Raw genomic sequence first — 27,870 nt, forward strand, 5'->3', positions numbered from 1 at the left:
TGATTTTCTCGGCGAGTTAAGCATTGTGAGTAATTTGCCGGTTGGTTTCAGAACGGCTTGCATCAAAATTAATTGTTATTTCCCAAACACTCATTGGTGAAATAAAGTGATTTTCTCGGCGAATTAAGCATTTTGAGTAATTTGCCGATTGGTTTCAGAACGGAATGCATCAATATTACCTATTTTGTGCCAACCATTCATTTTGGAATGAAAGTGATTTTCTCGGCGAGTTAAGCATTTTGAATAATTTGCCGGATGGTTTCAGAACGCCTTGCAGCAAAATTAACTATTTTTTGTCAATCATTCATTGTGGAAATAAAGTGATTTTCTCAGCGAGTTAAGCATTTTGAGTAATTTGCCGATTGGTTTCAGAACGGCTTGCATCAAAATTAACTATTTTTTGCCAATCATTCATTTTGGAATGAAAGTGATTTTCTCCGTGAGTTAAGCATTTTGAGTAATTTGCCGGTTGGTTTCAGAACGGCTTGCATCAAAATTAACTATTTTCCCCCAAATATTCATTTGGGAAAATAGTGATTTTCTCGGCGAGTTGAGCATTGTGAGTAATTTGCCGGTTGGTTTCAGAACGGCTTGCATCAAAATTAACTATTATTTCCCAAACATTCATTGTGGAAATAAAGTGATTTTCTCGGCGAGTTAAGCATTTTGAGTAATTTGCCGATTGGTTTCAGAACGGCTTGCAGCAAAATTAACTATTTTTCGTCAATCATTCATTGTGGAATTAAAGTGATTTTCTCGGCGAGTTAAACATTTTGAGTATTTGCCGGTAAGTTTCAGAACGGCTTGCATCAAAATTAACTATTTTTTGTCAAATATTCATTGTGGAATAAAAGTGATTTTCTCGGCGAGTTAAGCATTGTGAGTAATTTGCCGGTTGGTTTCAGAACGGCTTGCATCAAAATTAACTTTTTTTTCCCAAACATTCATTGTTGAAATAAAGTGATTTTTTCGGCGAGTTAAGCATTTTGAGTAAGTTGCCGGTTGGTTTCAGAACGGCTTGCATCAAAATTAACTATTTTTTGCCAAACATTCATTTTGGAATGAAAGTGATTTTCTCGGCGAGTGAAGGATTTTGAATAATTTGCCGGATGGTTTCAGAACGGCTTGCAGCAAAATTAACTATTTTATTGTCAATCATTCATTGTGGAAATAAAGTGATTTTCTCAGCGAGTTAAGCATTTTGAGTAATTTGCCGGTTGGTTTCAGAACGGCTTGCATCAAAATTAACTATTTTTTGCCAATCATTCATTTTGGAATGAAATGATTTTCTCAGCGAGTTAAGCATTTTGAGTAATTTGCCGGTTGGTTTCAGAACGGCTTGCATCAAAATTAACTATTTTTTGTCAAACATTCATTGTGGAATAAAAGTGATTTTGTCGGCGAGTTGAGCATTGTGAGTAATTTGCCGGTTGGTTTCAGAACGGCTTGCATCAAAATTAACTATTTTTTGTCAATCATTCATTGTGGAAATAAAGTGATTTTCTCAGCGAGTTAAGCATTTTGAGTAATTTGCCGGTTGGTTTCAGAACGGCTTGCATCAAAATTAACTATTTTTTGCCAGTCATTCATTTTGGAATGAAAGTGAATTTCTAAGCGAGTTAAGCATTTTGAGCAATTTCCCGGTTGGTTTCAGAACGGCTTGCACAAAATTAACTATTATTTCCCAAACACTCATTGTTGAAATAAAGTGATTTTCTCGGCGAATTAAGCATTTTGAGTAATTTGCCGATTGGTTTCAGAACGGAATGCATCAATATTAACTATTTTGTGCCAAACATTCATTTTGGAATGAAAGTGATTTTCTCGGCGAGTTAAGCATTTTGAGTAATTTGCCGATCGGTTTCCGAACGGCTTGCAGCAAAATTAAATATTTTTCGTCAATCATTCATTGTGGAATTAAAGTGATTTTCTCGGCGAGTGAAACATTTTGAGTATTTGCCGGTAAGTTTCAGAACGGCTTGCATCAAAATTAACTATTTTTTGTCAAATATTCATTGTGGAATAAAAGTGATTTTCTCGGCGAGTTAAGCATTGTGAGTAATTTGCCGGTTGGTTTCAGAACGGCTTGCATCAAAATTAACCTTTTTTTCCCAAACATTCATTGTTGAAATAAAGTGATTTTTTCGGCGAGTTAAGCATTTTGAGTAAGTTGCCGGTTGGTTTCAGAACGGCTTGCATCAAAATTAACTATTTTTTGTCAAACATTCACTGTGGAATAAAAGTGATTTTCTCGGCGAGTTAAGCATTTTGAATAATTTGCCGGATGGTTTCAGAACGCCTTGCAGCAAAATTAACTATTTTTTGTCAATCATTCATTGTGGAAATAAAGTGATTTTCTCAGCGAGTTAAGCATTTTGAGTAATTTGCCGGTTGGTTTCAGAACGGCTTGCATCAAAATTAACTATTTTTTGCCAGTCATTCATTTTGGAATGAAAGTGAATTTCTAAGCGAGTTAAGCATTTTGAGCAATTTCCCGGTTGGTTTCAGAACGGCTTGCACAAAATTAACTATTATTTCCCAAACACTCATTGTTGAAATAAAGTGATTTTCTCGGCGAATTAAGCATTTTGAGTAATTTGCCGATTGGTTTCAGAACGGAATGCATCAATATTAACTATTTTGTGCCAAACATTCATTTTGGAATGAAAGTGATTTTCTCGGCGAGTTAAGCATTTTGAGTAATTTGCCGATCGGTTTCAGAACGGCTTGCAGCAAAATTAAATATTTTTCGTCAATCATTCATTGTGGAATTAAAGTGATTTTCTCGGCGAGTGAAACATTTTGAGTATTTGCCGGTAAGTTTCAGAACGGCTTGCATCAAAATTAACTATTTTTTGTCAAATATTCATTGTGGAATAAAAGTGATTTTCTCGGCGAGTTAAGCATTGTGAGTAATTTGCCGGTTGGTTTCAGAACGGCTTGCATCAAAATTAACCTTTTTTTCCCAAACATTCATTGTTGAAATAAAGTGATTTTTTCGGCGAGTTAAGCATTTTGAGTAAGTTGCCGGTTGGTTTCAGAACGGCTTGCATCAAAATTAACTATTTTTTGTCAAACATTCACTGTGGAATAAAAGTGATTTTCTCGGCGAGTTAAGCATTTTGAATAATTTGCCGGATGGTTTCAGAACGCCTTGCAGCAAAATTAACTATTTTTTGTCAATCATTCATTGTGGAAATGAAGTGATTTTCTCAGCGAGTTAAGCATTTTGAGTAATTTGCCGATTGGTTTCAGAACGGCTTGCATCAAAATTAACTATTTTTTGCCAATCATTCATTTTGGAATGAAAGTGATTTTCTCCGTGAGTTAAGCATTTTGAGTAATTTGCCGGTTGGTTTCAGAACGGCTTGCATCAAAATTAACTATTTTCCCCCAAATATTCATTTGGGAAAATAGTGATTTTCTCGGCGAGTTGAGCATTGTGAGTAATTTGCCGGTTGGTTTCAGAACGGCTTGCATCAAAATTAACTATTATTTCCCAAACATTCATTGTGGAAATAAAGTGATTTTCTCGGCGAGTTAAGCATTTTGAGTAATTTGCCGATTGGTTTGAGAACGGCTTGCAGCAAAATTAACTATTTTTCGTCAATCATTCATTGTGGAATTAAAGTGATTTTCTCAGCGAGTTAAGCATTTTGAGTAATTTGCCGATTGGTTTCAGAACGGCTTGCATCAAAATTAACTATTTTTTGCCAATCATTCATTTTGGAATGAAAGTGATTTTCTCCGTGAGTTAAGCATTTTGAGTAATTTGCCGGTTGGTTTCAGAACGGCTTGCATCAAAATTAACTATTTTCCCCCAAATATTCATTTGGGAAAATAGTGATTTTCTCGGCGAGTTGAGCATTGTGAGTAATTTGCCGGTTGGTTTCAGAACGGCTTGCATCAAAATTAACTATTATTTCCCAAACATTCATTGTGGAAATAAAGTGATTTTCTCGGCGAGTTAAGCATTTTGAGTAATTTGCCGGTTGGTTTCAGAACGGCTTGCAGCAAAATTAACTATTTTTCGTCAATCATTCATTGTGGAATTAAAGTGATTTTCTCGGCGAGTTAAACATTTTGAGTATTTGCCGGTAAGTTTCAGAACGGCTTGCATCAAAATTAACTATTTTTTGTCAAATATTCATTGTGGAATAAAAGTGATTTTTTCGGCGAGTTAAGCATTTTGAGTAAGTTGCCGGTTGGTTTCAGAACGGCTTGCATCAAAATTAACTATTTTTTGTCAAACATTCACTGTGGAATAAAAGTGATTTTCTCGGCGAGTTAAGCATTTTGAATAATTTGCCGGATGGTTTCAGAACGCCTTGCAGCAGAATTAACTATTTTTTGCCAATCATTCATTGTGGAAATAAAGTGATTTTCTCAGCGAGTTAAGCATTTTGAGTAATTTGCCGGTTGGTTTCAGAACGGCTTGCATCAAAATTAACTATTTTCCCCCAAATATTCATTTGGGGAAATAGTGATTTTCTCGGCGAGTTGAGCATTGTGAGTAATTTGCCGGTTGGTTTCAGAACGGCTTGCATCAAAATTAACTATTATTTCCCAAACATTCATTGTGGAAATAAAGTGATTTTCTCAGCGAGTTAAGCATCTTGAGTAATTTGCCGGTTGGTTTCAGAATGGCTTGCATCAAAATTAACTATTTTCCCCAAATATTCATTTGGGAAAATAGTGATTTTGTCGGCGAGTTGAGCATTGTGAGTAATTTGCCGGTTGGTTTCAGAACAGCTTGCATCAAAATTATCTATTTTTTGTCAATCATTCATTGTGGAAATAAAGTGATTTTCTTAGCAAGTTAAGCATTTTGAGTAATTTGCCGGTTGGTTTCAGAACGGCTTGCATCAAAATTAACTATTTTTTGCCAGTCATTCATTTTGGAATGAAAGTGATTTTCTCGGCGAATTAAGCATTTTGAGTAATTTGCCGATTGGTTTCAGAACGGAATGCATCAATATTACCTATTTTGTGCCAAACATTCATTTTGGAATGAAAGTGATTTTCTCGGCGAGTTAAGCATTTTGAGTAATTTGCCGATCGGTTTCAGAACGGCTTGCAGCAAAATTAAATATTTTTCGTCAATCATTCATTGTGGAATTAAAGTGATTTTCTCGGCGAGTGAAACATTTTGAGTATTTGCCGGTAAGTTTCAGAACGGCTTGCATCAAAATTAACTATTTTTTGTCAAATATTCATTGTGGAATAAAAGTGATTTTCTCGGCGAGTTAAGCATTGTGAGTAATTTGCCGGTTGGTTTCAGAACGGCTTGCATCAATATTAACCTTTTTTTCCCAAACATTCATTGTTGAAATAAAGTGATTTTTTCGGCGAGTTAAGCATTTTGAGTAATTTGCCGATTGGTTTCAGAACGGCTTGCATCAAAATTAACTATTTTTTGCCAATCATTCATTTTGGAATGAAAGTGATTTTCTCCGTGAGTTAAGCATTTTGAGTAATTTGCCGGTTGGTTTCAGAACGGCTTGCATCAAAATTAACTATTTTCCCCCAAATATTCATTTGGGAAAATAGTGATTTTCTCGGCGAGTTGAGCACTGTGAGTAATTTGCCGGTTGGTTTCAGAACGGCTTGCATCAAAATTAACTATTATTTCCCAAACATTCATTGTGGAAATAAAGTGATTTTCTCGGCGAGTTAAGCATTTTGAGTAATTTGCCGATTGGTTTCAGAACGGCTTGCAGCAAAATTAACTATTTTTCGTCAATCATTCATTGTGGAATTAAAGTGATTTTCTCAGCGAGTTAAGCATTTTGAGTAATTTGCCGATTGGTTTCAGAACGGCTTGCATCAAAATTAACTATTTTTTGCCAATCATTCATTTTGGAATGAAAGTGATTTTCTCCGTGAGTTAAGCATTTTGAGTAATTTGCCGGTTGGTTTCAGAACGGCTTGCATCAAAATTAACTATTTTCCCCCAAATATTCATTTGGGAAAATAGTGATTTTCTCGGCGAGTTGAGCATTGTGAGTAATTTGCCGGTTGGTTTCAGAACGGCTTGCATCAAAATTAACTATTATTTCCCAAACATTCATTGTGGAAATAAAGTGATTTTCTCGGCGAGTTAAGCATTTTGAGTAATTTGCCGGTTGGTTTCAGAACGGCTTGCAGCAAAATTAACTATTTTTCGTCAATCATTCATTGTGGAATTAAAGTGATTTTCTCGGCGAGTTAAACATTTTGAGTATTTGCCGGTAAGTTTCAGAACGGCTTGCATCAAAATTAACTATTTTTTGTCAAATATTCATTGTGGAATAAAAGTGATTTTTTCGGCGAGTTAAGCATTTTGAGCAAGTTGCCGGTTGGTTTCAGAACGGCTTGCATCAAAATTAACTATTTTTTGTCAAACATTCACTGTGGAATAAAAGTGATTTTCTCGGCGAGTTAAGCATTTTGAATAATTTGCCGGATGGTTTCAGAACGCCTTGCAGCAAAATTAACTATTTTTTGCCAATCATTCATTGTGGAAATAAAGTGATTTTCTCAGCGAGTTAAGCATCTTGAGTAATTTGCCGGGTGGTTTCAGAACGGCTTGCATCAAAATTAACTATTTTTTGCCAATCATTCATTTTGGAATAAAAGTGATTTTCTCTGCGAGTTAAGCATTTTGAGTAATTTGCCGGTTGGTTTCAGAACGCCTTGCATCAACATTAACTTTTTTTTCCCCAAACATTCATTATTGAAATAAAGTGATTTTCTCGGTGAGTTAAGCATTTTGAGTAATTTGCCGGTTGGTTTCAGAACGGCTTGCATCAGAATTAACTATTTTTTGTCAAACATTCATTGTGGAATGAAAGTGATTTTCTCAGCGAGTTAAGCATTTTGAGTAATTTGCCGGTTGGTTTCAGAACGCCTTGCATCAAAATTAACTATTATTTCCCAAACACTCATTGTTGAAATAAAGTGATTTTCTCGGCGAATTAAGCATTTTGAGTAATTTGCCGATTGGTTTCAGAACGGAATGCATAAATATAAACTATTTTTTGCCAAACATTCATTTTGGAATGAAAGTGATTTTCTCGGCGAGTTAAGCGTTTTGAGTAATTTGCCGATTGGTTTCAGAACGGCTTGCAGCAAAATTAACTATTTTTTGTCAATCATTCATTGTGGAATTAAAGTGATTTTCTCGGCGAGTTAAGCATTTTGAGTATTTGCCGGTAAGTTTCAGAACGGCTTGCATCAAAATTAACTATTTTTTGTCAAATATTCATTGTGGAATAAAAGTGATTTTCTCGGCGAGTTCAGCATTGTGAGTAATTTGCCGGTTGGTTTCAGAACGGCTTGCATCAAAATTAACTTTTTTTTCCCAAAGATTCATTGTTGAAATAAAGTGAATTTTTCGGCGAGTTAAGCATTTTGATTTAGTTGCCGGTTAGTTTCAGAACGGCTTGCATCAAAATTAACTATTTTTTGTCAATCATTCATTGTGGAAATAAAGTGATTTTCTCAGCGAGTTAAGCATTTTGAGTAATTTGCCGGTTGGTTTCAGAACGGCTTGCATCAAAATTAACTATTTTTTGCCAATCATTCATTTTGGAATGAAAGTGATTTTCTCCGTGAGTTAAGCATTTTGAGTAATTTGCCGGTTGGTTTCAGAACGGCTTGCATCAAAATTAACTATTATTTCCCAAACACTCATTCTTGAAATAAAGTGATTAACTCGGCGAATTAAGCATTTTGAGTAATTTGCCGATTGGTTTCAGAACGGAATGCATCAATATGAACTATTTTTTGCCAAACATTCATTTTGGAATGAAAGTGATTTTCTCGGCGAGTTAAGCATTTTGAGTATTTGCCGGTAAGTTTCAGAACGGCTTGCATCAAAATTAACTATTTTTTGTCAAATATTCATTGTGGAATAAAAGTGATTTTCTCGGCGAGTTAAGCATTGTGAGTAATTTGCAGGTTGGTTTCAGAACGGCTTGCATCAAAATTAACTTTTTTTCCCCAAACATTCATTGTTGAAATAAAGTGATTTTCTCGGCGAGTTAAGCATTTTGAGTAAGTTGCCGGTTGGTTTCAGAACGGCTTGCATCAAAATTAACTATTTTTTGCCAAACATTCATTTTGGAATGAAAGTGATTTTCTCGGCGAGTGAAGCATTTTGAATAATTTGCCGGATGGTTTCAGAACGGCTTGCAGCAAAATTAACTATTTTTTGTCAATCATTCATTGTGGAAATAAAGTGATTTTCTCAGCGAGTTCAGCATTTTGAGTAATTTGCCGGTTGGTTTCAGAACGGCTTGCATCAAAATTAACTATTTTTTGCCAAACATTCATTTTGGAATGAAAGTGATTTTCTCGGCGAGTGAAGCATTTTGAATAATTTGCCGGATGGTTTCAGAACGGCTTGCAGCAAAATTAACTATTTTTTGTCAATCATTCATTGTGGAAATAAAGTGATTTTCTCAGCGAGTTCAGCATTTTGAGTAATTTGCCGGTTGGTTTCAGAACGGCTTGCATCAAAATTAACTATTTTTTGCCAATCATTCATTTTGGAATGAAAGTGATTTTCTCCGTGAGTTAAGCATTTTGAGTAATTTGCCGGTTGGTTTCAGAACGGCTTGCATCAAAATTAACTATTTTTTGCCAATCATTCATTTTGGAATGAAAGTGATTTTCTCCGTGAGTTAAGCATTTTGAGTAATTTGCCGGGTGGTTTCAGAACGGCTTGCATCAAAATTAACTATTTTCCCCAAATATTCATTTGGGAAAATAGTGAGTTTGTCGGCGAGTTGAGCAGTGTGAGTAATTTGCCGGTTGGTTTCAGAACAGCTTGCATCAAAATTATCTATTTTTTGTCAATCATTCATTGAGGAAATAAAGTGATTTTCTCAGCAAGTTAAGCATTTTGAGTAATTTGCCGGTTGGTTTCAGAACGGCTTGCATCAAAATTAACTATTTTTTGCCAGTCATTCATTTTGGAATGAAAGTGATTTTCTCGGCGAATTAAGCATTTTGAGTAATTTGCCGATTGGTTTCAGAACGGAATGCATAAATATAAACTATTTTTTGCCAAACATTCATTTTGGAATGAAAGTGATTTTCTCGGCGAGTTAAGCGTTTTGAGTAATTTGCCGATTGGTTTCAGAACGGCTTGCAGCAAAATTAACTATTTTTTGTCAATCATTCATTGTGGAATTAAAGTGATTTTCTCGGCGAGTTAAGAATTTTGAGTATTTGCCGGTAAGTTTCAGAACGGCTTGCATCAAAATTAACTATTTTTTGTCAAATATTCATTGTGGAATAAAAGTGATTTTCTCGGCGAGTTCAGCATTGTGAGTAATTTGCCGGTTGGTTTCAGAACGGCTTGCATCAAAATTAACTTTTTTTTCCCAAAGATTCATTGTTGAAATAAAGTGATTTTTTCGGCGAGTTAAGCATTTTGATTTAGTTGCCGGTTGGTTTCAGAACGGCTTGCATCAAAATTAACTATTTTTTGTCAATCATTCATTGTGGAAATAAAGTGATTTTCTCAGCGAGTTAAGCATTTTGAGTAATTTGCCGGTTGGTTTCAGAACGGCTTGCATCAAAATTAACTATTTTTTGCCAATCATTCATTTTGGAATGAAAGTGATTTTCTCCGTGAGTTAAGCATTTTGAGTAATTTGCCGGTTGGTTTCAGAACGGCTTGCATCAAAATTAACTATTTTCCCCAAATATTCATTTGGGAAAATAGTGATTTTGTCGGCGAGTTGAGCATTGTGAGTAATTTGCCGGTTGGTTTCAGAACAGCTTGCATCAAAATTATCTATTTTTTGTCAATCATTCATTGTGGAAATAAAGTGATTTTCTTAGCAAGTTAAGCATTTTGAGTAATTTGCCGGTTGGTTTCAGAACGGCTTGCATCAAAATTAACTATTTTTTGCCAGTCATTCATTTTGGAATGAAAGTGATTTTCTCGGCGAATTAAGCATTTTGAGTAATTTGCCGATTGGTTTCAGAACGGAATGCATCAATATTAACTATTTTGTGCCAAACATTTATTTTGGAATGAAAGTGATTTTCTCGGCGAGTTAAGCATTTTGAGTAATTTGCCGATTGGTTTCAGAACGGCTTGCAGCAAAATTAACTATTTTCCCCCAAACACTCATTGTTGAAATAAAGGGATTTTCTCGGTGAGTTAAGCATTTTGAGTAATATGCCGGTTGGGTTCAGAACTGTTGCGAACTGTTCAGAACGGGTTGCATTGAAATTAACTATTTTTCGCCAAACTTTCATTGTTGAAATAAAGTGATTTTCTCCGTGTATTAAGCATTTTGAGTAATTTGCCGGTTGGTTTCAGAACGGCTTGCATCAAAATTAACTAATTTTTGTCAAACATTCATTGTGGAATAAAAGTGATTTTCTCAGCGAGTTCAGCATTTTGAGTAATTTGACGGTTTGTTGCAGAACGGCTTGCATCAAAATTAAGTATTTTTCCCCAAACACTCATTGTTGAAATAAATTGATTTTCTTGGTGAGTTAAACATTTTGAGTAATTTGCCGGTTGGTTTCAGAACGGCTTGCATCAAAATTAACTATTTTTTGCCAAACATTCATTTTGGAATGAAAGTGATTTTTTTCGGCGAGTTGAGCAATTTGAATAATTTGCCGGTTGGTTTCAGAACGGCTTGCATGAAAATTAACTAATTTTTGCCAGAAATACATTTTGGGTAAAAAGTGATTTTCTCAGCGAGTTAAGCATTGTGAGTAATTTGCCGGTTGGTTTCAGAACGGCTTGCATCAAAATTAACTATTTTTGGCCAAACATTTATTTTGGAATGAAAGTGAATTTCTCGGCGAGTTAAGCATTTTGAATAATTTGCCGGTTGGTTTCAGAACGGCTTGCAGCAAAATTAACTATTTTTCCCGAAACATTCATTATTGAAAAAAGTGATTTTCTCAGCTAGTTAAGCATTTTGAGTAATTTGCCGGTTGGGTTGAGAACGGCTTGCATCAAAATTAACTATTTTTTCCCAAACATTCATTGTTTAAATAGTGATTTTCTCGGTGAGTTAAGCATTTTGAGTAATTACCCGGTTGGTTTTAGAACGGCTTGCATAAAAATTAACTATTTTTTGCTAAACATTCATTGTGGGATGAAAGTGATTTTCTCGGCGAACGAAGCATTGTGAGTAATTTGCCGGTTGGTTTCAGAACGGCTTGCAGCAAAATTAACTATTTTCCCCCAAACACTCATTGTTGAAATAAAGGGATTTTCTCGGTGAGTTAAGCATTTTGAGTAATTTGCCGGTTGGGTTCAGAACGGCTTGCATTGAAATTAACTATTTTTCGCCAAACATTCATTGTTGAAATAAAGTGATTTTCTCAGTGTATTAAGCATTTTGAGTAATTTGCCGGTTGGTTTCAGAACGGCTTGCATCAAAATTAACTAATTTTTGTCAAACATTCATTGTGGAATAAAAGTGATTTTCTCGGCGAGTTCAGCATTTTGAGTAATTTGACGGTTGGTTTCAGAACGGCTTGAATCAAAATTAACTATTTTTTGCCAAGCACTCATTTTGGAATGAAAGTGATTTTCTCGGCGAGTTGAGCATTTTGAGTAATTTGCCGGTTGGTTTCAGAACGGCTTCCAGCAAAATTAACTATTTGTTGCCAATCCTTCATTGTGGAAATTAACTGATTTTCTCGGCGAGTTCAGCATTGTGCGTAATTTGCCGGTTGGTTTCAAAACGGCTTGCATCAAAATTAACTATTTTTTCCCAAATATTCATTTTGGGGAAAAAGTGCTTTCCTCGGCGAGTTTCGCATTTTGAGTAATTAGCCGGTTGGTTTTAGAACGGTTTGCATCAAAATTAACTATTTTTCTCCAAATATTCATTTGGGAAAATAGTGACTTTCTCGGCGAATTGAGCATTCTGGGTAATTTGCCGGTTGGTTTCAGAACGGATTGCATCAAAATTAACTATTTTGTGCCAAACATTCATTTTGGAATGAAAGTGATTTTTTCGGCGAGTTAAGCATTTTGAATAATTTGCCGGTTGATTTCAGAACGGCTTGCAGCAAAATTAACTATTTTCCCCCAAATACTCATTGTGGAAATAAAGTGATTTTCTCGGTGAGTTAAGCATTTTGAGTAATTTGCCGGTAAGTTTCAGAACGGCTTGCAGCAAAATTCACTATTTTTTGCCAATCATTCATTGTGGAAATAAAGTGATTTTCTCGGCGAGTTAAGCATTTGAGTAATTTGCCGGTTGGGTTCAGAACGGCTTGCATTGAAATTAACTATTTTTCGCCAAACATTCATTGTGGAATAAAAGTGATTTTCTCGGCGAGTTCAGCATTTTGAGTAATTTGCCGGTTGGTTTCAGGACGGCTTGAATCAAAATTAACTATTTTTTGCTAAGCACTCATTTTGGAATGAAAGTGATTTTCTCGGCGAGTTGAGCATTTTGAGTAATTTGCCGGTTGGTTTCAGAACGGCTTCCAGCAAAATTAACTATTTTTTGTCAATCCTTCATTGTGGAAATTAACTGATTTTCTCGGCGAGTTCAGCATTGTGCGTAATTTGCCGGTTGGTTTCAAAACGGCTTGCATCAAAATTAACTATTTTTTCCCAAATATTCATTTTGGGGAAAAAGTGCTTTTCTCGGCGAGTTAAGAATTTTGAGTAATTAGCCGGTTGGTTTTAGAACGGCTTGCATCAAAATTAACTATTTTTCCCCAAATATTCATTTGGGAAAATAGTGACTTTCTCGGCGAGTTGAGCATTCTGAGTAATTTGCCGGTTGGTTTCAGAACGGCTTGCATCAAAATTAACTATTTTGTGCCAAACATTCATTTTGGAATGAAAGTGATTTTTTCGGCGAGTTAAGCATTTTGAATAATTTGCCGGTTGATTTCAGAACGGCTTGCAGCAAAATTAACTATTTCCCCCCAAACACTCATTGTGGAAATAAAGTGATTTTCTCGGTGAGTTAAGCATTTTGAGTAATTTGCCGCTTGGTTTCAGAACGGCTTGCATCAAAATTAACTATTTTTTGCCAAACGTTCATTGTGGAATGAAAGTGATTTTTTCGGCGAGTTAAGCAATTTGAATAATTTGCCGGTTGGTTTCAGAACGGCTTGCTGCAAAATTAACTATTTTCCCCCAAACATTCATTATTGAAATAAAGTTATTTTCTGGGCGAATTAAGCATTGTGAGTAATTTGACGGTCGGTTTCAGAACGGTTTGCATCAAAATTAACTATTTTTTGGCAGGTATTCATTTTGGAAAAAAAGTGACTTTCTCGGCGAGTTAAGCATTGTGAGTAATTTGCCGGTTGGCTTCAGAACGGCTTGCATCAAAATTAACTATTTTTTGCCAAGCATTCGTTTTGGAATGAAAGTGATTTTCTCGGCGAGTTAAGCATTTTGAATAATTTGCCTGTTGGTTTCAGAACGGCTTGCAACAAAATTAACTATTTTGTGTCAATCATTCATTGTGGAAATAAAGTGATTTTCTGGGCGAATTAAGCATTGTGAGTAATTTTCCGGTTGGTTTCAGAACGGCTTGCATCAAAATTAACTATTTTTCCCCAAATCTCATTGTTGAAATAAAGTGATTTTCTCGGTGAGTTAAGCATTTTGAGTAATTTGCCGGTTGGGTTCAGAACGGCTTTCATTAAAATGGACCATTTTTTGTCAAACATTCATTGTGGAATAAAAGTGATTTTCTCGGCGAGTTCAGCATTTTGAGTAATTTGACGGTTGGTTTCAGAACGGCTTGAATCAAAATTAACTATTTTTTGCCAAGCATTCGTTTTGGAATGAAAGTGATTTTCTCGGCGAGTTAAGCATTTTGAGTAATTTGCCGGTTGGTTTCAGAATGGCTTGCAGCAAAATTAACTATTTTTTGTCAATCATTCATTGCGGAAATAAAGTGATTTTCTCGGCGAATTAAGCATTGTGAGTAATTTGCCGGTTGGTTTCAGAACGGCTTGCATCAAAATTAACTAATTTTTGTCAAACATTCATTGTGGAATAAAAGTGATTTTTTCGGCGAGTTCAGCATTTTGAGTAATTTGACGGTTGGTTTCAGAACGGCTTGAATCAAAATTAACTATTTTTTGCCAAGCATTCATTTTGGAATGAAAGTGATTTTCTCGGCGAGTTGAGCATTTTGAGTAATTTGCCGGTTGGTTTCAGAACGGCTTCCAGCAAAATTAACTATTTTCCCCCAAACACTCATTGTTGAAATAAAGTGATTTTCTCGGCGAGTTAAGCATTGTGCGTAATTTGCCGGTTGGCTTGAGAACGGCTTGCATCAAAATTAACTATTTTTTCCCAAACATTCATTGTTTAAATAGTGATTTTCTCGGTGAGTTAAGCATTTTGAGTAATTACCCGGTTGGTTTTAGAACGGCTTGCATCAAAATTAACTATTTTTTGCCAAACATTCATTGTGGGATGAAAGTGATTTTTTCGGCGAGTCAAGCATTTTGAATAATTTGCCGGTTCATTTCAGAACGGCTTGCAGCAAAATTAACTATTTTCCCCCAAACACTCATTGTTGAAATAAAGTGATTTTCTCGGCGAGTTAAGCATTTTGAGTAATTTGCCGGTTGGGTTCAGAACGGCTTGCATTGAAATTAACTAATTTTTGTCAAACATTCATTGTGGAATAAAAGTGATTTTCTCGGCGAGTTCAGCATTTTGAGTAATTTGACGGTTGGTTTCAGAACGGCTTGAATCAAAATTAACTATTTTTTGCCAAGCACTCATTTTGGAATGAAAGTGATTTTCTCGGCGAGTTGAGCATTTTGAGTAATTTGCCGGTTGGTTTCAGAACGGCTTCCAGCAAAATTAACTATTTTTTGTCAATCCTTCATTGTGGAAATTAACTGATTTTCTCGGCGAGTTAAGCATTGTGCGTAATTTGCCGGTTGGTTTCAAAACGGCTTGCATCAAAATTAACTATTTTTTCCCAAATATTCATTTTGGGGAAAAAGTGCTTTTCTCGGCGAGTTAAGCATTTTGAGTAATTAGCCGGTTGGTTTTAGAACGGCTTGCATCAAAATTAACTATTTTTCCCCAAATATTCATTTGGGAAAATAGTGACTTTCTCGGCGAGTTGAGCATTCTGAGTAATTTGCCGGTTGGTTTCAGAACGGCTTGCATCAAAATTAACTATTTTGTGCCAAACATTCATTTTGGAATGAAAGTGATTTTTTCGGCGAGTTAAGCATTTTGAATAATTTGCCGGTTGATTTCAGAACGGCTTGCAGCAAAATTAACTATTTTCCCCCAAACACTCATTGTGGAAATAAAGTGATTTTCTCGGTGAGTTAAGCATTTTGAGTAATTTGCCGGTAAGTTTAAGAACGGCTTGCAGCAAAATTCACTATTTTTTGCCAATCATTCATTGTGGAAATAAAGTGATTTTCTCGGCGAGTTAAGCATTTTGAGTAATTTGCCGGTTGGGTTCAGAACGGCTTGCATTGAAATTAAGTATTTTTCGCCAAACATTCATTGTTGAAATAAAGTAATTTTCTCGGTGTATTAAGCATTTTGAGTAATTTGCCGGTTGGTTTCAGAACGGCTTGCAGCAAAATTAACTTTTTTTTGTCAATCATTCGTTGTGGAAATAAAGTGATTTTCTCGGTGACTTAAGCATTTTGAGTAATTTCCCGGTTGGTTTCAGAACGGCTTGCATCAAAATTAACTATTTTTTGCCAAATATTCATTTTGGGGAAAAAGTGATTTTCTCGGCGAGTTAAGCATTGTGCGTAATTTGCCGGTTGGTTTCAGAACGGCTTGCACCAAAATTAACTATTTTTTGCCAGACATTCGTTTTGGAAATAAAGTGATTTTCTGGGCGAATTAAGCATTGTGAGTAATTTGCCGGTTGGTTTCAGAACGGCTTGCATCAAAATTAACTATTTTCCCCCAAACACTCATTGTTGAAATAAAGTGATTTTCTCGGTGAGTTAAGCAATTTGAGTAATTTGCCGGTTGGTTTCAGAACGGCTTGCATCAAAATTTACTATTTTTTGCCAAACATTCATTTTGGAATGAAAGTGATTTTCTCGGCGAGTTCAGCATTTTGAATAATTTGCCGGTTGGTTTCAGAACGGCTTGCAGCAAAATTAACTATTGTTTGCCAAGCATTCATTTTGGAATGAAAGTGATTTTCTCGGCGAGCTCAGCATTTTGAATAATTTGCCGGTTGGTTTCAGAACGGCTTGCAGCAAAATTAACTATTTTTTGTCAATCCTTCATTGTGGAAATAAAGTGATTTTATCGGCGAGTTAAGCGGCTTGGGACACTGTGGAGTCTGCACATTCTCTCTGTGTCTGCGTGGGGGTTCCCTCCGGGTGCTCTGATTTCCTCCCACAGTCCAAAATTTGCGGTTAGCAATGCGAAGATTGCCCTTAGTGTCCAAAAAAGGTTAGGTGGGGTTACTGGGATCGGGTGGAAGTATGGGCTTAAGTCGGGTGTTCTTTCCAAGAGCGGGTGCAGACTCGATGGGCCAAATGGCCTTCTTCTGCACTGTACATTCTATGATTCATTGCGATCAGTGGCATAATTAGACATCATGCTCGATGCTCGATCCAGGAAAGCAATTGGCGGTTTCAATTCTGGCACGCAGCCGTAGGGCCGCAGTTCAGGCATGCGCATTGAAATGGGCAACCTGCTGAGCCTGACCTGGCAGCATGGAGATCCGGGGCGTTCTTACATGATGAAGTCATGTTTCGGTGCTCGGTTCGGGAAAGCAGTTTATCATTTCTGCACTGCAGCCAGATACTGTCGTGATGTTGCCATCACACCAGGAAAGTACTCTACAGTTTCTGTACAATCACGCAGCCGGAGATGCAGCCAGGCAGAGGGCTGCAGCTGGAGTACACATACCAAAATGGGCAGCCTGCCGAGCCCTGTCCAGGGCCTGATCTGAACTGGTACCTTGGAGAAAAGTGATGTGTTTCGGCGCTCGGTCCAGAAAAGCAGTTTCCGGGTTCTGCACTGCCACACAGCTGAGTAAAGGGCCTCAGCAAGGGCCCAAACACAGAATATAAAATTTTATTAAAAATTTTTTTTTTTTTTTTTGACTACTGTAGCCACCTGGGTTGGCCAACTCCTGACGTAAAAAGGAGAACAGCAAAGGCTGCAGGGAAATTCAGCCAACACAGGCAGAAACTAGCAGGCGCAAGTTACTGTGTATTAAACTCTGCCAAAGCCCAGACAGCATCGATACAGGCAGCCATCTGCATAATAATGTAGCAGCCATCTACATACTAATGCACGATCCCCGGGAACAATCAAAACATTTGGGATAAACAAAGCCAAGCCAGACTCCTCGGCGCCAGCAGGAGCCAACACAAGAGGTTAACGGACCCCTCAAGACTGCCCATCGATCAGGGAACCGCTCCAGTATTGGAGAAATCGAACCAAGTGATTGGAACGAAGTCCAATCATTTGGAACCAGGTACAGGGTCCGCCCCGAAAGGCAGGAAGCCCCTGGGGACTATAAAGTTAAGCCCCCAAGTTCAAATCGTTCTTCTTGACCGGGTCACTTAGCAATGCAAACCAACCCTTGACAGTGACCGGTGCAGCTGCCGCCGCTCCTAGCTACCAATCTGTACCAACTTCAAATCCCACAGACTCAGAACCCGAACAAAAGGCCATTTGTTCCCCTGACCTGACCGAAGCTAAGTATAGGCCTGTTAGTTGTAGAAGTAGCTTAGAAGTAGAATTTATGCATGAGTAGCGATTACGGTGTATAATAAATGTGCTTTGATTTGAATCTTACTAATTGGTGTATTGAGTTATTGATCATTACTTGAACTTGAACCTCGTGGCGGTATCATAAAGATACCTGGCGACTCGAGAGCAAAGGTTATAAAACAGCCAATTGAACCAACCAAAAGTTAGCAACAGTACCCAATTCTATTTTTTTGCTAGCCATTGCACCACCGTGACGCCCAACAGAAATGTGCATCCCACAGTACACTACCCAGCACCATTGGCAGCATCCCAATCTGACCTCGCACAGGATTGGTATAAAGCAATGCCATGTTTCTGCACAGGGTCAAGGAATGCAGTTTATGATTTCTGCACTGGCACGCATTCAGATAGGGGGCTTGCAGCCAGGGCATGTACAGAGAAACCCACAGGCACTGAGCCCAACCCTGAAAATCTGGAAGGTCCGATCTTACCTGACACCATGGCGTGATGAATGTCTTATTGATTAGTGAATTTTGAACAGTATGTGGTTGCTTTGTTGGAATATACATTGGCAGGTGTAGGAAATAAGTTAAAAGTTTATCCTTTTATTGAAGAACTGTTTCTCTCTCGGGCAGTCCCTCAGTGTCCAGGTTGATTTGCTTCCACTCTGGGGATTTGGGTTCTGCAGTGGCTGAATAGTCCAATTCTGAATCTGCAGACTTCGCCACAGGTTTGGTATGTGGTGTTTGACGAGATGGGTGGGATGCTCTGGATTCTGCGCTCTCCTTCCACTGTTTACGCTTGGCCTCAGTGTACTTCACCCTATGACGCTCCAGATGATTGGCACCCTTGCGGATGCATTTTCTCCAGTTTGTGCATTCTAAGGTAAACGATTCCCATGTGGTCAAAGGGGATGTTTCTGATGCATACAGGAGGGCATGAATCATGGTTGCTCTGTAGACCATGAAGATGCTGCTGGATTTGAGGTCTCGGTCATCAAACGCACTGTTCCTCAGGCAGCCAAAGACTATACTGGCGCACAGGAGTCGATTCCGTCGTCATTGTCTGCTCGCGATGACAGGAGGCTCCCATGGTATGGGAAATGATGCCAAGGGCTCATCGTAGATCTCAACGGTTGAGTGGGGGTTCTTGTGTGGCAGGAGGGAGTTGATAGAGAACCTTCGTTTTCCGGATATTTAGGCTGAGGCCCATTCTCTCATATGCCTTGGCAAAATCATGGTTTTTAGCTCGGTCTCTGAATGTGCATGCCCACAGCGTCATCTGCGTACTGCAGCTCGATGAGAGGTTGGGGTGATCGTGGTTCTGGCCTGGAGGTGTTGGACGTTGAACAGTTTTACGCTTATCCGGGCAGCACGATAGCACAGTTGCTTCACAGCTCCAGGGTCCCAGATTCGATTCCCGGCTTGGGTCACTGTCTATGCGAGTCTGCCATTCTCCTCATGTCTGCATGGGCTTCTTCCGGGTGCTCCGGTTTCCTCCCACAGTCCAAAGATGTGCAGGTCAGGTGATTGGCCATGCTAAATTGCCCTTAGTGTTCAAAAAGGTGGGGTGGTGTTATTGGAATAGGATGGAGGTGTGGGCTTGGGAAGGGTGCTCTTTCCAAGGGCCCATGTAGACTTAATGGGCTGAATGGCCTCCTTCTGCACTGTAAATTCTGTGAGATTAGCTCCACTCCAGCGGGAGATTCTGGATGACGGGGTGAAGTGTTGCTGTCAGGACGATGGAGATGGTGCGATGATGCAGCCCTGTTTGACCCCAGTTGGTACACGCATTTGGTCTGTGGTCGTTCCATTTGTGAGGATTACGGCTTGCATGTTATCATGGAGCAGGTGGAGAATGGTGAATTTTTGCGGGCAGTCGAATTTGAGGAGGATGTTCCACAATCCCTCATGGACGACGTGGATCGAAGAAGGCCATGTGCAGAGGTTGATGCTGCTCCCTGCACTTCTCCTGTATTTGTCGCACGCTGAAGATCATGTCCATGGAGCCTCCTGATGGGCGGAAGCCGTACTGATACCCAGGTAGGAGCCCTTCAGCCATTGGGAGGCAGTAGAGGAGTATTCTCACGATGACCATTCCCCTGGCGGACCAAAGGGCAATCCCTCCATAATTTCCGCAGTCAGGCCTGATCCTTTCTTGAAGATGGTCACAATTAATGTGTCTCTGAGAACATCCAGCATAAGGGTGATGAGATTGTGGATTCTTGTCGAGTGCCTCTCTCGCATTTTAATATTTCTGCGGGGAGTCCATCTGCAGCAGAGGTCATGTTCTTCCAAAAAAGATCGGCTTTTTCGATTTCATGGCGAGTGGGGTTCTGCGGAGATGGTGGCAGGAAACATGTTGCGGGATGGCTACGAGAGCACTTGCGTCAAAGGCTGTGTCTTGTTGAGGAGATCCTCGAAGTGCTCTCTCCAGCAGGCGTTGACTTGCTTTGTCTTTGATGAGCATCTCTCCATTTTTGGCTCAGTCGGGTGGGTCCCTGGGTAGTCGGGACCGTTGTGAAGCTATTTCTTTGATGTTAATGTGGTTAATTCTGTGCTTAAATCATAGTTTGTTTTAATATAAAATATACCTATTGGTCAGAATCATCACTCCAGGGGTGAAGTATCCTTTCCTCACAGTGACAAAACATTGAATTCTTTACCTGTCAGTCTGGCCTCAATAAAACTCGAGTTGGATTTGTAGGCATAGTATTATTTATTTTTTAACCAACTTGCAAGTCTGACTCGCTTCTCAGGGACACAGAACACAGAACCAGTCTCCTGGACCCCTTGGAAACGAATGAGGTCCGAGACAAAGGGATCTCTGCAAATACATTCAAATGACATCAAGTTTCACATACTGATTCCCATAGGTCATCCTATAACTCTCCTGACCTGGCCATACATCCTAATTGGCTCACTTCTCATTCCTTAACCCTGGGCCTCTTATTACCCAGCATCCTTTTCTCCTCCTCCACCAGACACCCCTCCCCCTTCCTTGCCATGCTTTCTGAAATTCTTTATCTGTGAACTCACTAGAATTAGACTGGCCCACATCTACATTTAGCACAGGACTAAATCGCTGGCTTTGAATGCAGACCAAGGCAGGCCAGCAGCACGGTTCAATTCCCGCAACTGCCTCCCCGAACAGGCGCCGGAATGTGGCGACTAGGGGCTTTTCACAGTAACTTCATTGAAGCCTACTTGTGACAATAAGCGATTTTCATTTCATTATTGTAACTAATATATTTAAACTAACTACTTTATATCACATTCGTCAACAGTATTACAATTGTTTATAGTTTCTCATTCAGCATCCAAACAAAAATTGGTGCCTGGTCCGGTATCCTAACAATGAAGATCGGTGGCATTAGGTCACGTTATGTTTTTGCGCTTTGTCTAGGAAAGCAGCTTACGGTTTCTGCTTTGTGACACTTCCATTCCAGAATGGTTGGCCTCAGATCTGTTGTGATTGCGTGCGGGTCTGGGGTGGTCTGTCATCGGTGCCGCTTCCAGGCTGGTCTGCCATCAGGTGCCGGTTTTGGGGAAGTCGGCCATCGGGCCAGGCATGGTCAGTTGTCAGGTCCTGGGAAGCTGCCCGTCAGGTCTAGGTGCACCGTGGTGACCTTTCCCCTCCAAAATGCTGACTGATGTTGGGGCAATCTTCAGTATCTTATCCTGATGGCCACATTAAAAAGTTTTAAATCTACCCAGATGCAAGAATTACAGCTTGATGACAATACTGGAATGCTTCAGTGATTTAAACCCCTGGGACATATTCCAGCTTTTAGGATGATTAAAAGTAACAAGTTAGTATCTGAACAAATTTCACATGGCAAATGCTGACAAGTGGTAAAAAATTATCTTTATTAAATTATCTTTATTAGTCCGGAGACACATTTTAAATAACAATCTGACCTTTAACACACTGGCTGCAACACGCATCACTGAAATATGTGCTTCACACACCATTTGTTTGTTTAACGCAAGAACATTTAAATGCATTTTGGAATCAATTCATGTATAATCATGAGAAGGTGAGTTATCCTGCCATCAGTTTATATATTCATGTAATCACCCATAAATTGCTGCTTCGCCATTCTACAAGTTTTCCACTCACTTCCAGTTACATTGCAACTATACCATTTTTAAATGAGTAACGAAACAAAATGCTATAATTACTGGAGTCTAAGGGATCAGTTACGTATCAAAATGCCATATGAACAAACAGGATCGCCGGAGGTAAAAAAAGTAACTAGTTCATATTCTTTATATACTCTATTCAGTTTTGAAACTAGTCAGGTGAATGAGTGAGTAAAACTAACTTTACAAAATCAGAATGAATAAAATCTCTCAAATGTTATTAGCCTAAGAGTTGTCAAATATTGAGCCCCAGAGTACATTATAAAATTTCTTTTTGGCTAATTTTCACTTCCTCCACTTTACCCTGTTTTGTTTTCGGAACAAACTGACTTGCTAGAATAGTTCAACAGATGCCAATTTTCCTCAATTACTCTCAAGTAGCTGTTCTTCATTTATAAGGCAAGAATGAAAGTAAACAGTTTGTCCAATCTCTAAAATCATCATGATTGAACTGACTGGGTGGGTCATCAGAGGGTGTATGTGCCAGAGGTTTAGATCATACAGGAATATCTATTTTACATTTTATAACTTTATACTTCATTATATAGTGAAGTGAACATTCATATCTGTTAAAACTGGACTTTTGCCATGATTTGAAAACCACAATTTAGTTATTTCTAATTGACAGTAATCTTTTAAGGGTCTAGTTACTCAACATCTTAATATTCAGGGGTTTTAGTTCCGAGAGATTAATCCTAAGAAAGCAGTCTATTTAGAGAATGTCGATATCTCACTGATCTCCTCATGTCAACTTTACACATACAGAACCATAAAACAGGTAACCTGATCATCCATAGACTAACTATAGCTAGATATTATAGTCACACAATGGGAAAGGGTGCATTTCAACTTTTTATTGTTTATTTTTCTTCCTCCTCTCTTTTGCTGATGCAGCCATTTTCCTCTTGTTTGGAAGTTGCCAACCTCTCTTTGGATATTCATCCTCAACCAAGGAAGCTACTTTTATTTTATTTTCCTTTTCTTTACAATATTTATTGCTAGCTGCATCTTCTGCAACAGAACAAATATGGGAAAATAATTAGAACCAGTGGCAAAGTCATGAAATATCAAGTTAACATTCAAAGACAGTCAGGTGGAAGGAGGGAGAAGAGGGGAGAGAGTGGGGGGAGACACGAGGGGGGTGGGGGGCATACCAGGGTAGAGGGAGAGGTGGGCGGGCGAAAGGAGAGCGGGCTGGGTGAGATAAGACAGGAGGGTGGCCTGGGTGAGATAAGGCGGGCTGGGAGGGGGAGGTGATGGCAGGGTGGAAGGAGTTGAGGAAGGCAGGTGGGATTGGAGGGGGGGGGGGAAGAGGAGCGGAGGAGGGGGGTGGAGGGAGGGAAGGTGGGGTGGGAGGAAAGAAGAGAGCGGGCAGGTGGAGGGGAAAGTCTAATTGCAAGAGTTATCCTGACCACAGCACAGTATATGAACATTGCTTTTCCTAATTGCTAACAAAATGTTTAAAAGTCGAGAAATAATGTTCCCGCTAAGCTGTCTTTGAACAAGTCAAATCGGTATGTTACTGCCCACCATGACTTTGCAGGAAAATTAAGTAGCTGCTTGCTTATCCAAATTGCCTCTGCAATGTGCCTTCTAATCTCAGATTAGAAGGCACATTGCTGATACGAGTACATGGACTTCAGTGTCCCAAGTTAAGATTCCATATTGACAGTCAAAATTTAAATGCAGTAAATTCCACCATTCCTTTACAGTACCTTGCTCTTCAACCTCTTGTACAATACTTGCAGGATTTGACAGCCACACAGCCAGACAGGTTAGTCGGGCAGAAGTATTTACTTCACTCAGCAGAAAAGGGTGACCATGAACCTGAAAAACATACAACAGACAATGTTATAAATTGTATGCATCATTCACAAAGGTAGAGGAGGTCTTTAAACAGGAATCAATGCATGCTGTCCCAGAAGCAAACAGCACTTGCTTAAGCTCTGTTTCCATAAATCTGCGAGGTGGGTGACGAGCAAATCTCAAAATTCACACCTGAAAAATTGACCTTTACAGCCAGTAGTTTTGTCTTTTATCCCAGATTGATTACTTTCCCTTTGATATCTGCAGTCTTCTTAAGGGAATCTCAGTTTCCTGAATTTTACATTGCAGCTAGGAGTTCAAGTTGCAGATTCTCATATGGAAGAGGAGGAGTCTTCGTGGGGTGCACCACTCTCAATTCATTACAAAACATTGGACACTGCTGGAGACCTTCAAGAATGTAGTGCAGATCATTGCACAAATATGCAAAGAACTCAATAGGAGGAAACAACAAAGCAAATAATGTCGGTTATCAGAGATTCCATAGTTAGGGAACAAATGGGGATTTCTGTAATCATCAATCATGAGTTCCACATGTCGACAAGACTGCTTGTCCCATGCCCCCAATCTCCCCAAGGTCCCCCGACGTCTACCCATTTACCACCCCCTTGACCACCTGACCCCTTCCCCACCATCCTCCTGCCAATCCTACCCATTTACAAAGAACAAAACAGCACAGGCTCAGGTCCTTCGGCCCTCCAAGCCTGTACCAGTCATGACTTGGCGGACTTCCGATGGCGGCCATGGAGTGAGAGGTCGCTTATTTGGTAGCTTCCGCTCGTGGTGGACTTTTGGCACCTTTTCCTCCGATTTATGGGGGATTTGACCAGTAAAATTGGAGACTGGTGAGGAAGAGAAGAAGAATCTCCCACCAGTTTATGGAGTCGCAGACCAGAAGTGGTCTGGAAAAAAGAGATTGTTGATCAAAGAAGAGAGTGGAGCCTGCAGCACAGGAAAACATGGCGTAGGTTGACGAGCTGAGATTGCCGGCCCAGTGGTCAATGGAGCAGCGGTGAAATTCCCCCAGGAGAGTTTCGCTAAGCAAAGACAGGAGTACCTGGATCCGATTAAGATGGGGATTGATCGGGTGGAGCAAAAGTTGGAAGCCCAGGGACTGGCGATCCAGAAGGTGGAAGAGAAGGTGGCTGAGCACGAGGATCAGCTAACTGCGATGGCAATGGAGATGGATCTGATGAGGGACCATCAGAAAAGGCTGCAGGAGAAGGTGGAGGATTTAGAGAACAGGTCGCGCAGGCAGAATTTGAGGATCGTTGACCTCCCGGAGGGCATCGAGGATCGGATGCAGGGGCATACGCATATGTTCGAGAAGCTGCTTGGCGAAGGTCCGTTTGCTCAATCCCTGCAAGTGGACAGGGCGCATGGAGCGCTTGCAAGGAAGCCATGGATGAATGAGCCGCCGAGGGCGATGGTGGTGCGAATGCACCGGTTCCTGGATAAGGAACCGATTTAGAGGTGGGCCAGGCAGGCGAGGAGTGGCAAATGAGAAGACAGCGAGCTGCACATTTACCAGGACTTGGGTGCGAACTGGCCAAAAGAAGAACGAGCTTTAACAAGGTTAAATCGGCCCTCTTCAAGAAGAGGGCGAGGTTCGGCATGCTGTACCCAGCTCGTTTGTGGGTCACTTACAGGGGCTAAGAACATTATTTTGGATCGCCGGGTGAGGCGATGAACTTTGACAAGGATAGGAGACTGGCAGGTGATTGAGGACATTGAACTTGGGGGAGTTCTGTGCCTGTGCTGCTAAACATATTTTCTTTTTGAGCCGCGTATGTAGTGTTTTTGTACCAATGTTTTGGAAAGTTGCTCAGCTTTGTGTGCGGGTTAACTTTGTTCTTGTGGGGGGGGGGGGGGGGGGATGGTGGATGGTATTTTCTTCTTTGTGTTTGTTGGGGAGTGTGATGTTTTGCATATGTATGTTCGAGCGGGAGGGGGGGAACATTAGGGGGTAGGATGCTTGGCGCCATGGGTGGGGGCTACCAGACTAGCTGGGCGGGCTAGCTCAGTGGGGGGCGAGCAGGTACCTAGTTTGATATGAGGGTTGGGATTGTTGTTTCGTTAGTGGGGGGGGGGGGGGCGGGGGGGGGGGGGGAAAGAGCGGGTGAATTGTTCTGCTGACAGGGGAGGGACGAGCGTTGGGAGACAAATTGGAGGTAGAGGACGGTGGGGGCCCGAGGGCGGGCCTGAGGAGGCGCGGGACGCGAGCTGGAGGCTGGCCTAAGAAGGGTGATGGTTGATCGGCAGGGGGAGGGGGGTTGCCCCCCGACCAGGCTGATCACATGGAACGTGAGAGGGCCGAATGGGTCGGTCAAGAGGGCTCTCGTGTTCGCGCATTTGAGGAGGTTGAAGCTGATGTGGCAATGCTACAAGAGACACACCTGAGGGTAGTGGATCAGACTCGACTGAGGAAGGGGTAGGTTGGGCAGGTATTTCATTCGGGGAGAGACTCTAAGACTAGGGGGGCTGTGATCCTGATCAATAAGCAGGTGTCATTCGAGGTAGGGAATATAGTGGCGAGCTCAGGGATAGGCACATCATGGTGAGTGGGAAGCTGGAGGGGATGCCAGTGGTATTGTGATTATTTACGCACCAAATTAGGTTGACGCGGAGTTCATGAGGCGGGTATTAGGGAAGATCCTGGATCTGGACTCACAGAAGCTGATTATGGGGGGGGGGTAGACCCATGGAGATTCATTCGGACGGCCAAGAGCTAAGGAGTTTTATTTTTTTATCCCCACGTGCACAAAGTGTACTCTCGGATTGATTTTTTTCATTTTAAACAGGGCTTTACTGGCGGGGGTGGTGGATACCAAGTATTCGCCGATTGTTGTGTCGCATCATGCCCCACATTGGGTGGATCTACGGGTGAGCAAGGAGGGGGGTCAGCGCCCGCAATGGTGATTGGATGTAGGACTCTTAGCAGATGAGCGGGCGGATGAGAGAGGCCATCCAGAATTATTTGGAGATAAAAGATACAGGGGAAGTTTCGGCAGCAAAGGTATGGGAAGCGTTTGAAGGGGGGGCGGGGGAGAGCTAATTTGGATACAGGCTTATAGGGAGAAGGTGGAGCTGGTGAGGGAAATACTCCAGGTGGATAGTAGGTGATAAGTACGTACCGGTCAGGCAGGGAGGAAGGCATCGAGCGAGGGAACCGTGGTTTACCAAAGAAGTGTTAAGAGGAAGAAGGAGGCCGATGTGAAGATGAGGTGTGAAGTTTTAGTTTGGGCGATGGATAGTTACAAGGTAGCGAGGAAGGATCTAAAGAGAGAGCTAAGACGAGCAAGGAGGGGACATGAGAAGTATTTGGCAGGTAGGATCAAGGAAAACCCAAAAGCTTTCTATAGGTATGTCAGGAATAAGCGAATGACTAGGGTAAGAGTAGGGCCAGTCAAGGACAGGGATGGGAAGTTGTGTGTGGAGTCTGAAGAGATAGGCGAGATACTAAATGAATATTTTTTGTCAGTATTCACTCAGGAAAATGATAATGTTGTGGAGGAGAATGCTGAGACCCAGGCTATTAGAATAGATGGCATTGAGGTACGTAGGGAAGAGGTGTTGGCAATTCTGGACAGGCTGAAAATAGATTAGTCCCCGGGGCCTGATGGGATTTATCCTAGGATTCTCTGGAACCCAGGGAAGAGATTGCTGGGCCTTTGGCTTTGGTTTTTATGTCATCATTGGCTACAGGAATAGTGCCAGAGGACTGGAGGTTAGCAAATGTGGTCCCTTTGTTCAAAAAGGGGAGTAGAGACAACCCAGGCAACTATAGACCGGTGAGCCTCACGTCTGTTGTGGGTAAAGTCTTGGAGGGGATTATAAGAGACATGATTTATAATCATCTAGATAGGAATAATATGATCAGGGATAGTCAACATGGCTTTGTGAAGGGTAGGTCATGCCTCACAATCCTTATTGAGTTCTTTGAGAAGGTGACTGAACAGGTAGACGAGGGTAGAGCAGTTGATGTGGTGTATATGGATTTCAGCAAAGCGTTTGATAAGGTTCCCCACGGTAGGCTATTGCAGAAAATACGGAGGCTGGGGATTGAGGGGGATTTAGAGATGTGGATCAGAAATTGGCTAGCTGAAAGAAGACAGAGGGTGGTGGTTGATGGGAAATGTTCAGAATGGAGATCAGTTACAAGTGGCGTACCACAAGGATCTGTTCTGGGGCCGTTGCTGTTTGTCATTTTTATCAATG

At 40.4% G+C, this 27,870-nt stretch overlaps 1 protein-coding gene across 1 annotated transcript in view; it reads right to left on the bottom strand.

The window, feature by feature from the left end:
* Positions 1–21,530: 21,530 nt before the first annotated feature.
* Positions 21,531–27,870, bottom strand: part of LOC140425864 (uncharacterized) — a 162,481-nt gene continuing 156,141 nt past the window's right edge. Inside the window, exons 5-6 of the mRNA XM_072510247.1 lie at positions 23,544–23,655; positions 21,531–22,839 (exon numbers count right to left, since the gene is read on the bottom strand). Coding sequence (XP_072366348.1) covers positions 22,682–22,839; positions 23,544–23,655 — 270 coding nt within the window. The 3' untranslated portion in view covers positions 21,531–22,681. The remainder of the gene's footprint in view (positions 22,840–23,543; positions 23,656–27,870) is intronic.

This window comes from Scyliorhinus torazame, chromosome 6 (genome assembly GCF_047496885.1).
Source record: "Scyliorhinus torazame isolate Kashiwa2021f chromosome 6, sScyTor2.1, whole genome shotgun sequence".
Taxonomy (NCBI): Eukaryota; Metazoa; Chordata; class Chondrichthyes; order Carcharhiniformes; family Scyliorhinidae; genus Scyliorhinus; species Scyliorhinus torazame.